Source organism: Gobius niger, assembly GCF_951799975.1.
Source record: "Gobius niger genome assembly, chromosome: 21".
NCBI lineage: Eukaryota > Metazoa > Chordata > Actinopteri > Gobiiformes > Gobiidae > Gobius > Gobius niger.
This window is the reverse complement of record NC_136872.1, coordinates 24,359,767-24,372,735: the sequence shown is the minus strand read 5'-3', so window position 1 is coordinate 24,372,735 and position 12,969 is coordinate 24,359,767. Positions and strand designations below refer to the sequence as shown.

At 41.7% G+C, this 12,969-nt stretch overlaps 2 protein-coding genes across 2 annotated transcripts in view; one reads left to right on the top strand and one right to left on the bottom strand.

The window, feature by feature from the left end:
* LOC306981047 (uncharacterized protein) overlaps positions 1-12,969 on the bottom strand; it is a gene marked incomplete at both ends in the record, with an annotated part of 176,471 nt that overhangs the window by 44,278 nt on the left and 119,224 nt on the right. The gene's annotated exons all lie outside the window — the stretch shown is intronic.
* Positions 1-12,969, top strand: part of LOC306980654 (obscurin-like) — a gene marked incomplete at both ends in the record, with an annotated part of 48,682 nt that overhangs the window by 22,003 nt on the left and 13,710 nt on the right. The window contains one exon of the mRNA XM_079580082.1: positions 4,719-4,967. Within this exon, the coding sequence (XP_079436208.1) occupies positions 4,719-4,967 (249 nt within the window). The remainder of the gene's footprint in view (positions 1-4,718; positions 4,968-12,969) is intronic.

The window sequence follows — 12,969 nt, the reverse complement described above, 5'->3', positions numbered from 1 at the left end:
AACGTTTCGCTTAAAAAAAACATGGCTACGTTAGCCATTAGCAACAACAGCTAGCATTGGCTGCTTCGCATTTTCTAGTACATTCTAATGAATTGCAATGATATATGTGTAGCAAAGCAGGTAAAACATTGGGCTTACATCATAAAACACCCGACTGTTTTTTTTCTGAGAAATATCTGGTTTCAGAGTTGTCAATTTATCCGACTACACACGCAAAACACAAGCAGTCACTGGGGGTTTCTAAACAGATTTCTCAAGAGAGTCACTTCTGCAGCACAGACTTGTATCTTTAGCCTGTTCACAGTGCAGTATAAGTCATTAGAATCACAATAATCATGTTTAGTTGCTCATTTTAGTACTTACTCGCTCTGTTCGATCAGACACACGAGGAGGTACTTCAAGTGAAGTGACAATGACCGCATGGGTGAGGCTTAAGTTCTTTGAGGCGCTGTGGCGGCCTCTAGTGGACAACTAGTGCCATTGCAGCTTAGACAACATGTACTTATCTAGTAGCCCATTGTTTCATGTGGATTACACCTTATTGGCACGTTTTCTTCGCTGTTTTGTTGCATTTTCATCCTAGTCTCACTGTTGTCGCTGTTTTGACACTTTTTTTCAATAAGCTTTTAGATTTGGGTAAAGCCAGGTGAGGGTTTAGAGTGGGGGGCCCAAACCTTTCGTCTCCGAGGGCCAAAATGAAAAAATGCCTGTGGATCGTGGGCCAAACACGGTGATGTCAAGCGTGAAACACATATAACTAAACAAATAATAGTTAGCATTTGATTCTATCTAGTCTATGCATGCTACATTAAAACCAATGTGAACAAAGGCAAAAGCCTAGTTTTAGTTGAACAAAATCAACAATGTAGTGCAAAACACCAGTATCTACAGCACCTTCAGTGACTTTACCTCATTCATTTGTTAACTCAAATAAAATGCCACATTAGATCATTTTCAGAGTGTCAGTTTAACATCAATTCTTTTATAAGTCAATTTTTAACATAAACCTTTGTTGACGTCAACAACCTTTGAAACAAAAGTTGGAAAACACCACAAAAGTGTTTCCTTAACTATTTGAAAGGAGTGAAACAGCGCCCCCAACTTGATGCTGGTGGCCAAAACGTGTACTGCATCCATATATACCATTGAGAATGAATAGGAGAGAGTTAGTAATAACCAGATGCGGCGCAAAAGTAGGTCTGTCTCTGGCGGGCCAATGGAATTGTTTCGGCGGGCCAACTTTGGCCCGCGGGCCCCACTTTGGGCACCCCTGGTTTAGAGGTTAAACTTGAAAACACAATTCTAATGTGTTCCAAAGCCTGAATGAAGTTGCTCTCATGACAAACCGAGGACTCGTTTGCAGGTGTGATGGAAATGCCAGATTAGAAAGCTTAAATTTCTCTTGTACAAAATCAAACTGACTCTTCGCCCGTGGTTTTTCAGATCCTGAATTGAGCCGAGCGGAGACGGCGATGTACAGCACGGTGGACAAGCCCAAGAAGCTTACTCCTTTACTGATTACTTGATTTTAAAAGTAAGTCAGGTCACAAGTTACTTTATGAGTAATATTAATCAGCTGCCGACATCACCTCCACCGTCTCAAAATGCAAATGACCGGTTTTGCCAAAAGTCACGTTATTTAAGAGCATTAACAGTAACATCAACATTTGAGGACAGTATATTGTTCTGAAAAAAATAAGAAAAAATGTCCCCACCCTCAGGTCTCCAATCCTGTCTCTAACCCATTCACTAAACCCTTTCCCCCCTCCCACCTCCCTTCCCACCCAGTTCTGAAGTCACTGTTAGTAAAGACAATAGGGAGTGAGCTTGAGTTGGTCTGGAGCGCCCTCTTGTGGCAACAATAGAATAGGATAGAATAGAAAAACTTTATTGTCTACCATGCACAATGATGGCAGACATGAGCGGTTACAACTTGTTAAGCTCGTTGATGCAAAAGGAACAAAATAATTCCTGTCACGTTTTTCTCTGCACAGTCCGTGTCTCTGCCCTGATGGAAGGAGCTCAGAGTGACGGGACAGTGGACGGACATCGATTCACTGCTTTATTGTAATGCTGACTCAATGGAAAAGACAAAACTGTTAAGCTTTGATTTATTTTGTTTATGGTTTGACAAACAATAAAAAATGTCTAAACTCCTTCCTAATGTGATGATATTTTCATAATTTCCTGTCTCTCCTGAACCTGTGCTGCCTTACTTGCTGCTGGGGTTATTTTGTGTTGCTGGTTACTGCCAGCGGTTAATGTTTGGTCCTGGAGCCGCCTCTCAGGGGGGTCCCCAGGGGTCAATCTTGGGACTCCTCTTATTCAACTTGTACATGCTTCCATTGGGTCAGCTAATAAACAGCAACAATGTGTCATACCACAACTATGCAGATGACACTCACTGATGCAGGTGAGTCTGTAGATACTCTCTGTCACTGATACAGGTGAACATGGGCCTGTAGATACTCTCTGTCACTGATACAGGTGAACATGGGCCTGTAGATACTCTCTGTCACTGATACAGGTGAACATGGGCCTGTAGATACTCTCTGTCACTGATACAGGTGAACATGGGCCTGTAGATACTCTCTGTCACTGATACAGGTGAACATGGGTCTGTAGATACTCTCTGTCACTGATACAGGTGAACATGGGCCTGTAGATACTCTCTGTCACTGATACAGGTGAACATGGGCCTGTAGATACTCTCTGTCACTGATACAGGTGAACATGGGCCTGTAGATACTCTCTGTCACTGATACAGGTGAACATGGGCCTGTAGATACTCTCTGTCACTGATACAGGTGAACATGGGCCTGTAGATACTCTCTGTCACAGTTTGTGGAGGCAAAACATCTTTCGCCAACTAAACTCAGACAAAACTGAGATCATTGTTTTTGTCCCACAAACACAAAGACAAAGTGTTCTCAGTCACCTTGAGTCTCTCTCTCTAAAACCAAAAAATCAGGTTAGAAATCTAGGAGTAATCATGGACTCAGACCTGAACTTAAACAGCCACATCAAAGCAACAACATCAGCAGCTTTTTACCATCTGAAAAACATTGAGATCAGAGGAATAGTGTCAAAACCAGACTTAGAGAGACTTATCCCTGCATTTGTCTCCAGCAGGTTAGACGACTGTAACGGCTGCTCACGGTCAGAGCTACAGAACATCCAGAACGCTGCTGCTCGAGTCCTGACAAGAACCAGGAAATACGACCATATTAGTCCAGTGCTCCGGTCTCTGCACTGGCTTCCTGTCACTCAGAGAATAGACTTTAAAACAGCTCTGCTTGTCTACAAGTCTTTTCATGGTTTAGCGCCATAGTCCATCTCTGACATGTTAGAGCCGTATGAACCATCTCAGGGAGGGGTCTCCTGGTGGTTCCCAGAGTCGGGACTAAACACAGTGAGGCTAAATCTGGAACAGTCTCATGAGGATGTGAGACTCAGAAAACAGTTCTTTTTACTCAAAAGTATTTTATCTGCACTCTTTGTTTTTACTGTAATTGGTTATTTTTCATGTTGATGTGTTATTGTTATTTGATCTGTTTTCTTACAACTGTGAAGCACTCTGAATGGCTTTGTGTATGAATTGTGCTCTACAAATAAACTTGCCTTGCCTCTCCAGGTGGCGTTGTTGTTAATTTGATCCTTATTCCTAAATTAAAGTATAATTATTTGTACCCAACCCACCATGCGGGGTCACATACACAAAGAAAGATCTTCATAGTAAACAATAGATGGTGAAAAAACTGAAAATGAGGCTACACAAAGCTGCCCCCTAGTGTGTATGTTTGATATTACTCTGTTAACTATCATCTTTGCGCACCAAGAGTTTGAAGTAAAACAGTTTTGATTCTGCATGTGTTTTACAGAATTGAATTATTTGTCGCCTTTGATATATTTCAATCTTAACATATCTATGAACGTTTTTAATAAAGACTCCAGCCTTAATCATCAGGTGAAGGTTGTGCTTCCTTTTGTGTTGTTGTGTAGTTGTGATGTTGTTCAGGTGAAAGTGGCTCAAAGTGAAACTCTCAGAACCTAAAATAAAGTGTTGAAGAGGAAGCTTCAGCTCGACTCAGAGTCACAGCTCAGTCTGAACATGGAGCTGAGCGTTTCCTCCGTCTCTGTGGGTGAGTCTCAGCTTCACTCATGTTTTGGAACTATAAAACTATGATTTATTAAAGCTGTAAATGTCTGTGCAGTGATGCTTCTGTCTGTGTTTGTCCATCACGTCGCTCCTCACAGATCAGGTAAACCTCTCCTGTACAAGAGCTCACACCTGAGCTGTATCTGTGGGATTAAATGGAAGTTTATTTTGTTATTTTCCCTCAGAGTTCACTGTCCCGCGTGTCGTCCCGTCCAAACTGCAGCTGTTCGAATACGCCGACCTCACCGTGACCTGTGAAGGCTTCTTCAACAACAGGACCCAGTGGAGGATCCTGCGGAAAGTGTCGGGCCAAACGACGCCCTGTAACCAAAACAGTAAACTGTGGGGGCCGTGCCACATGCCCATGGTCTACACCGACGACTCCGGAGAATACTGGTGCGAGAGCAGAGACCAGCAGACGAGGAGCGAGAGCGTCCACATCACAGTCACAGGTTTGGAACACCACTTTTTAATGTTCCTCTGGCGGGTGTTCGAGAAACGTGCTCATCCTAGTATCTGCAGTTCTGTGACCAAACATTTGATCTACTGTGGCCAACAGCTGGTGACGTCGTCCTGGAGAGTCCTGTTCGTCCGGTGATGGTTGGAGACGATGTGACTCTTCGCTGCGTTGAAAGGAAGAACAAAAACGCTTCCACAGAGTTCTACTTCTACAAAGATGGTGCTGAGATAAACACAAGTCCAACTGGAGAGATGACAATCCTCAACATCTCAGAGTCCGACCAGGGGCTGTACAGATGTTCCACGTCTGACACAGAGTTCTCGGAAGAAAATCTGCTGCGAGTCAGAGGTCAGTGTTTTATATTTAAAGCTTTGAGTGAGATGTTTCCTCCAGCCGTGCTCCTGCAGTGTCCACATTGTCCTGTGATCGAGGGAACAAACCCGAAATGTATCGCAAGTTTTCTTTCATTTCATGTTTTTATCTGCATTTTATGCAAACAAATTGTCAAAATTCCTTATACATTCAGCGACAAAATCAAAATAATGGATTGACCCAGATTTAAATTCACTGCACCATTAGCATATGTCACCATCTCATATGTCAACGCATTATTAGCATACGCCACCGATATGTCACTGCACTACTAGCATGTATCACCATCTCATTAGCAATTGTCAACACACCACTAGCATATGTCACCAGCTCAATAGCATGTCGTTAGCTACATAGCATAACTGCCTAAGTTATTTTGTATTGTTAAAATGGCAATAAGAGAAAAACAATGTGTTTCCTATAAAACATCTTTTTTACATGTTTTCCAGTTAGGCAATTATGCTATGTGGCTAACGATATGTAAATGCACTATTAGCACATGTCACCATCTCATTAGCATATGTCAACGCACCATTAGCATGTATCACATTAGAATATGTCACGTCTCATGAATACACGCCACCATATCATTAGCATGTCACCATTATTAGCATATGTCATTACCTGATTAGCATATGTCACTGCCTCATTAGCATATATTCCCACATCATTGGCATATATTATCACATCATTAACCTATCTCAACACATCATTAACCTATGTCAACACATCATTAACCTATGTCAACACATCATTAACCTATGTCAACACATCATTAACCTATGTCAACACATCATTAACCTATGTCAACACATGATTAGCATATATTACCACATGATTAGCATATATTACCACATGATTAGCATATATTACCACACGATTAGCATATATTACCACATGATTAGCATATATTGCCACATGATTAGCATATATTACCACATGATTAGCATATATTACCACATGATTAGCATATATTGCCACATGATTAGCATATATTGCCACATGATTAGCATATATTACCACATGATTAGCATATATTACCACATGATTAGCATATATTACCACATGATTAGCATATATTGCCACATGATTAGCATATATTACCACATCATTAGCCTACCACCGCATCAGCCAAAAGAAAAATAACTCCCAACCCGTGGTGCTGGAGTTCTCAAGTGATAATAGCAACGTATTTCTGAATAAACAGGGTATATGTTTATTCATGTTATTATATTTACATGTTTTGTGGACTGTGCATTTCTTGTGATTTTGGATTATTTACTACAAGATTTAATATGTACAAATATATATGACTCAGAATGTTGGGTTACCTTTGTGTGTAAGATCTCCTGACTGTTTTCAGCTAAGAACTAATTTTGTAAACGCCAAGAGTCGGCCATAATATACTATTTGCATCAATTTTTCCACAGAAAGCTCCACCCCTTTCAGACATGAGGATGTGATTATTGACGACCATGATAATTCAAGCATCAGCGTCGACCATGAGAATTCAAGCATCAGCCGTGATGATTCAAGCTTAATAATTATAATTTCTCTTCCAATTGGACTGGGCGGTCTGCTGTTAGCGTTCATTTTCATCCTGAACAGAGTCACCGGTACGCTCTGTACATTTACTTAATGATTTGACTTGTTAAATGAAGTATTTTTTCATGACACAGAGTCTGGCGAAGAAACTACCACGATGAGCGACGGTGAGAAACCTGAGCTCTGCAGTTTCTCACGGAGAGGCCGAGGTACGAATAACCGCAAATGAAAACCGCACAGAGCGAGAAGACATGCCGCTTATTTTAGTCCAACCCTGCACTTTCAAATAACAACCTAAACTCACCGGTGCTTCTTTCAGGCCCTGCTCTGGTCGATGCGACGGACTGGGACGTGTACACCACCGTCATTTACTCTGAGAAACCCAAGGTACGAGAAACAAGAAAAATAAAGCATAGAAACCGAGCATTCAGGTGGTTTGTGTGTTGTTTGTAGGACGTGTGACCAGCAGCAGGACTGTGGCCGAGACTCAGCGCTGATTCTCACCATAGAACCATTGTGTCCATGTTCTGCTCTGTGTTAAACATCTCTGCCACATTTATACCAATGCTTATTGTTACAAGTGTTTAATACTGTATTAGAGTGACCATGGTCCTCTCTGCTGGTTGTTCTGCTCAGTCATCTACTTTATGCTTCTCTTTTTGAGTGTTGTCAATGAAAATAAAAAAGATAATCAACCATTTCCTCTCCAGACCTTTCAAGTGGCTCACAATAAAGGTTTCTCCACATTCAGACTGATGCTTAGATGTATTTTTGGTTCACATTGAATCCAAAATGGTAAAGGAAACTTTAACTATGGAGATACATTATCTTGAACAAGAGGCTCACCTGTCAAAAACAGAGATTATTTCTCATGGATCACTTGTATTTTTCTGCCATCTAGAGGCCATAGTAAGGAACAGTTTCAAAGCACATTCTCAGTTTGATCAACTTCACATGGTTAATAATGGAAGCACTAATACATTTCAAACAAAATACTATATTTATAATACATTGATTCTCTTAACTTTGATTCTCAGTTCGTTCTTGAGGTAGAATTGTCCCTAAAGTAAACGAAACTGAAGAGGTCCTTGTCATAAGGAGAGGTTAACCTTGTTTTCTCTAGTTCGGCTTTATCGAAGTCTAAAAGCTTCTCAACTGTTTCTACTTGTTTTTGTCACATTTTTAAAATGTTTTTGTCCCTTTTTTTGTCATGTTTTGTAGTTTTGTTTTTTTTTGCTTTTTCATTGCCTTTTTTTCTGTCTCTTTTGTCATGTTTTTGTCGCATTTTCATCCTCGTTCTCGTTGAAACATTTAGTGAAACACAACTATATCACCATGAACCTGGGACAAAATGTGACAGACTGAGGACCAACGATAAGAACAAATGTGGAGCTCTGACATTTAAAAAGGTCTTTATGCAATGAATGGACATCAGCGCTGATAACGCAAAGAAGCTAGCAGGCTAAAGCTAACTAGCCCGCCGGCTGCTCGCAGATTCATTCAGGATTAGCTTGTTTACGTCACACCACTTTTATGTTGTGCTTTGCGTTAACGGGAGAGCGATTCACTCACGGTAGAAATGTAAAATGACAGTGGCTGATGATAAACTCTCTGCCTCTACCAAAGCTAACCACAGTAGCCATTACCAAAGCTAACCACAGCAGCCATTACCAAAGCTAACCACAGTAGCCATTACCAAAGCTAACCACAGTAACCATTACCAAAGCTAACCACAGCAGCCATTACCAAAGCTAACCACAGTAGCCATTACCAAAGCTAACCACAGCAGCCATTACCAAAGCTAACAACAGTAGCCATTACCAAAGCTAACCACAGTAACCATTACCAAAGCTAACCACAGTAGCCATTACCAAAGCTAACCACTGTAGCCATTACCAAAGCTAATCACAGTAGCCATTACCAAAGCTAACCACAGTAGCCATTACCAAAGCTAACCACAGTAGCCATTACCAAAGCTAACCACAGTAGCCATTACCAAAGCTAACCACAGTAGCCATTACCAAAGCTAACAACAATAGCCATTACCAAAGCTAACCACTGTAGCCATTACCAAAGCTAGCCACAGCAGCCATTACCAAAGCTAACCACAGTAGCCATCACCAAAGCTAACCACAGTAGCCATTACCAAAGCTAACCACAGTAGCCATTACCAAAGCTAACCACAGTAGCCATTACCAAAGCTAACCACAGTAGCCATTACCAAAGCTAACCACAGTAGCCATTACCAAAGCTAACCACAGGAGACGACATCCACGCAGCTCACAAACGCGGTTCAAAGGCTCACAAACACAAACCGATACATCAGATCAAGTCTGCAGAATGAAATCACACGTAATCTGTGCCACAAACAGCAGGATTGACGAAGTAAAAACACCGCTAGCATCCGTTAGCTCCGTTAGCATGCGGCCACACACGTCTGTAGCCTGATACTGATAACATTGGTCGTGACCACAATTCTCTCTCTGAACCACTGGAGACAGAGCAGCTCACGATTTTGCAAACCCAACGTCATGCAACGTGACATCTAAAAATCTTAGACAAATCGCACAGTGAACACCAGCCCTAACAAGCTAAGAAGCTAATCTCCACAAAACAGCAGTATCTTATACGTGTGCCACTTGTTGATTGACTAAACATGCAGAAAAAACAAAACTTACAGTACTCACCAAACGCAGACATTGCTCTTCCATTGTGTAAAAGCTCCAAAAGTCCTCAGAGTATCCCATAAATAATGTCCAAGTTTTGGAAAACATCTCCTCCTTAGCCACAGCGTAGGTTAGCCTCTGCTCCACACGCAGCTAAAACATCCATCCTGTTGGATACAGAAAAGCATAATCGTCCCGCGGGCAAAATAAAGTCCTTGTATGAGCAGATAAACTGATGCACGTGTGTCCTGTCAGCATGGTGGATGTTTCTGATACACGTGTGTCCTGTCAGCATGGTGGATGTTTCTGATACACGTGTGTCCTGTCAGCATGGTGGATGTTTCGTCAATAGAAGCTGCGTGACTTGTACAGAGCCTTTTACAACAAGCAGAAAATGTATTTATTTTCTCTCGTGTAATAGCGTGAAAAAGTTATTTAATAAGTTTATAAAATTCGATAAAAATATGACAAGCAAACAAACAACCTTTTTACAAAGCAATGATCTTTTACTATGGACATTTTCATACGAAGATTTAGTGCTTGTGCATTATTTTGAAAGGATTTTTGGTTTGAGTAAAGCACATCCGGTCGTTGGACACTAGGGGGAGCTTCGGTTCCATCTCTTGTCATTAAACCACTGGCTTGAGACGTTGGAAACCGCTGTGTTTTTTAACTTTAAGTTTTGTCCCCTTTTCAGGGACCGGTGGTTATAACACTCGCATTCCTACCTCATGGTCGAGGTCCTGAGTCCTGTGTCGTCGTCCGGGGTGAGTTGGAAATCTGTGAAACATTACTACACTATATACTTTCTGCTTGTTATCACAGCCCGGCACGATGCACGTAAAAGGCATTGTTCCATGCTTCTTCAACTGTTCTCTGCGAGCTCTCTACAAGTCACGCAGCTTCTATTGACGGAAGTGAGCGGGGAAGTCTTACTGCGCGGACGCTGTGCTCCTCCTATCATTACGCCTCTGTCGATTTTATCTGCTTATAAAATCGACATTTTACATTTCTGTGTAAATGTACTTCGCATGAAAACACTTCACGTAACTTTATTTAAATAGGGAACACGTGGAAGAGCTTGGTAGCTTCTATCGTGAGCTTTTTTGGAGCTATATGACATGTGGGAGAGGCTGCGTATGTGCTCCGTGTGCCTGACAGAGTGCACGGACAAAGACCAGACGGGGATATATTAACACGTCTAAGGTTAGGTAAGAACATATCTCAGAATGTAAAAACGGTGGCCTATTCCTTTAAGCATATTTGTCTGGATTAGTAAAGTCAAACATAAAAGTTTCAGTTCGTGGGGGCCCAGGTGTGAGCGACTCCACCGCAGCTGTTTCCATAAACAGGTGAGCTGGTTGAGCTAGCTAGCTTTAGCTTCAGGTTAAACAGCGTAAAAGGTAAATAACTCCTGCCCACGAGTGCCGCATATCGGTGTTTACTTCCAGGGAAAAGTGTTTCCGGGTTAGTCCTGTTGTGTTGTGATTCTGTGCTGATGTTGTGTCGTTGAGCCTGACTGAGATCCTCGTAATAGCTGCGGAGAATGACTCGCTCTGAGACAAGCCTTCAGTGACCGGCTAATAACCCACACAAAATAGTCCCGTAGTCTGGCAGATTTAGTGAGTTTAGTCAATGAAAAAAACATTTATTATAAATGTTACGTTTGTGGGACCCTGGTATAAGCGGATTAAACAACGAGGAGCCGCATTAGACGTTATAATGCAGGAGGAACAACACTCCGCTGCGTGTCGTGGTGTTCTTGACGCTTCGTGCATTATAACCGTGTAATGCACGGGCGGCTCCGAGTTGTTTAATCCTTACATAACAACCTGTCATATGCTCTTTAAAGGTCCTATATCATGCAAAATCGACTTTTTGGAGCTTTTAGCCATGTTGTTATGCTATTTCCTTATCAAAAACACCCCTAGAGTGGTTTGTGGCTTCATTCACGCAGCTCTCAGTAATCCTCCTGAATCCTGCTCTCTGAGCAGCTGCTCCTCCCTCTCCTGGTGAACGACTGAGTGTTCAGTTGTGTCGTAACAGCGGAACGGAAGTGCTCGACGTCTGTAATGTAATGTCTTAATTCTATGCTTACGGCCTGATTTTAATTTGTAAAACAGCTTTTTCATTATTTCTGTCGTATGAAAGAAACAAAGAGTAAAAAAAAAAAAAAAAAAGGATGTGCCAGAGGTGCTTCCAGGTCAGCTGAGGCCAAAACAAACACATCGCGTCTGAACAGATCAGTCATGTTTGCGCTGCAGCTGAAGATGGAGCTCGTTACCTACTCTGGACACCTGTTTTTTATTCTTAACTAACGATAATGTCACGGAGAAAAAGAAGCGCGTTTGGCTACGAGGACAAGGAGTTTGTTCAACTTTTTTCAAGAAGAGGCCACTCAGCTGTTTTTTTCTCCGGGATTCAGCGACTATCACCAAAATATTGTTTTTCTGTGACTGTCACTGATGGATGTTTGGTGAACCTTCGCCAGAATCAAAGTGGATTAACTTTTATAACCAACGCGAGTCCCATAATGTAAACAGCGATGGACCAGAGCGGTGAGTCAATCCAAACGCGGGTTAGCTTGTGTGTTAGCATATTAGCATGTGTGTTAGCATATTAGCTTGTGTGTTAGCATATTAGCTTGTGTGTTAGCCATTTATGAAGCTGTGTTGCAGATGTCAACTCCGTATAACTGCATCGTGAAGTAACTTCACTTATTGTTGTTTATTTATATTACGGTAAAGTATGTGCGGAGAGAGGGGGCGGAGTTAACTGAATCGAAGCGTTGTGTCTTCCGGGTTCGAAAAATACCTCCAGAAAACACTTATATTTATCACAAAAATTAGTGCTCCATAGTGGTAGAGGTACAATATATCATATAAATGCCTATACTTAACTTTGGAATGGCTAAAATAGCATGATATAGCTCCTTTAAGGCAGAGTACAGAGGTTAACCACAGTGTTACCGTGACAACACATTGGCCTGAAAAGGGGAACAATGGAATGTTTAAAACAGAACAAACTAAGGCCCGACCGACATGGAGTCTCTGAGGGGTTTGGCCGATATCAGGTAGAGCATGTGCTTCCTGTTGTGCTGTTGTGTGGTTGTGATGTTGTTCAGGTAAAAGTTGGTCAAAAGTGAAACTCTCAGAACCAGAATAAAGTGTTGAAGAGGAAGCTTCAGCTCGACTCAGAGTCACAGCTCAGTCTGAACATGGAGCCGAGCGTTTCCTCCGTCTCTGTGGGTGAGTCTCAGCTTCACTCATGTTTTACTCCATAAAACTATGATTTATTAAAGCTGTAAATGTCTGTGCAGTGATGCTTCTGTCTGTGTTTGTCCATCACGTCGCTCTTCACAGATCAGGTAAAACTACACTTTTATATTTGACACCTTTAGTGAATTAACTGTCTGTAATGTTGCTTTGTCATTGTTTCATCTGCTGTTCTTACTGGAACAGTCGTTACACCGGTGGTTCCCAAAGTGAGGGTCAATGCTGAAGTATTTTTGATTGAAAACTGCATATTTAAGTGAAAATAAACCAAATATCAAAACACAGCGTCCAAACTAACACCTTTAAACCAGATGTTGAATGTCTTTCACCCATAACCTCTTACCACTCGCCTAAACCAAATGCATTCTGTCCTCCTTGGCTATTATATAGGCCTGTGTAACACCTCATTTGAAAGCTAAGACCCACAAAACTGATCTTTTTCCTCGCGTTGTTGCTGTGTTGTGTCACCTTTTGTATGTTTTTTCTTTCTTT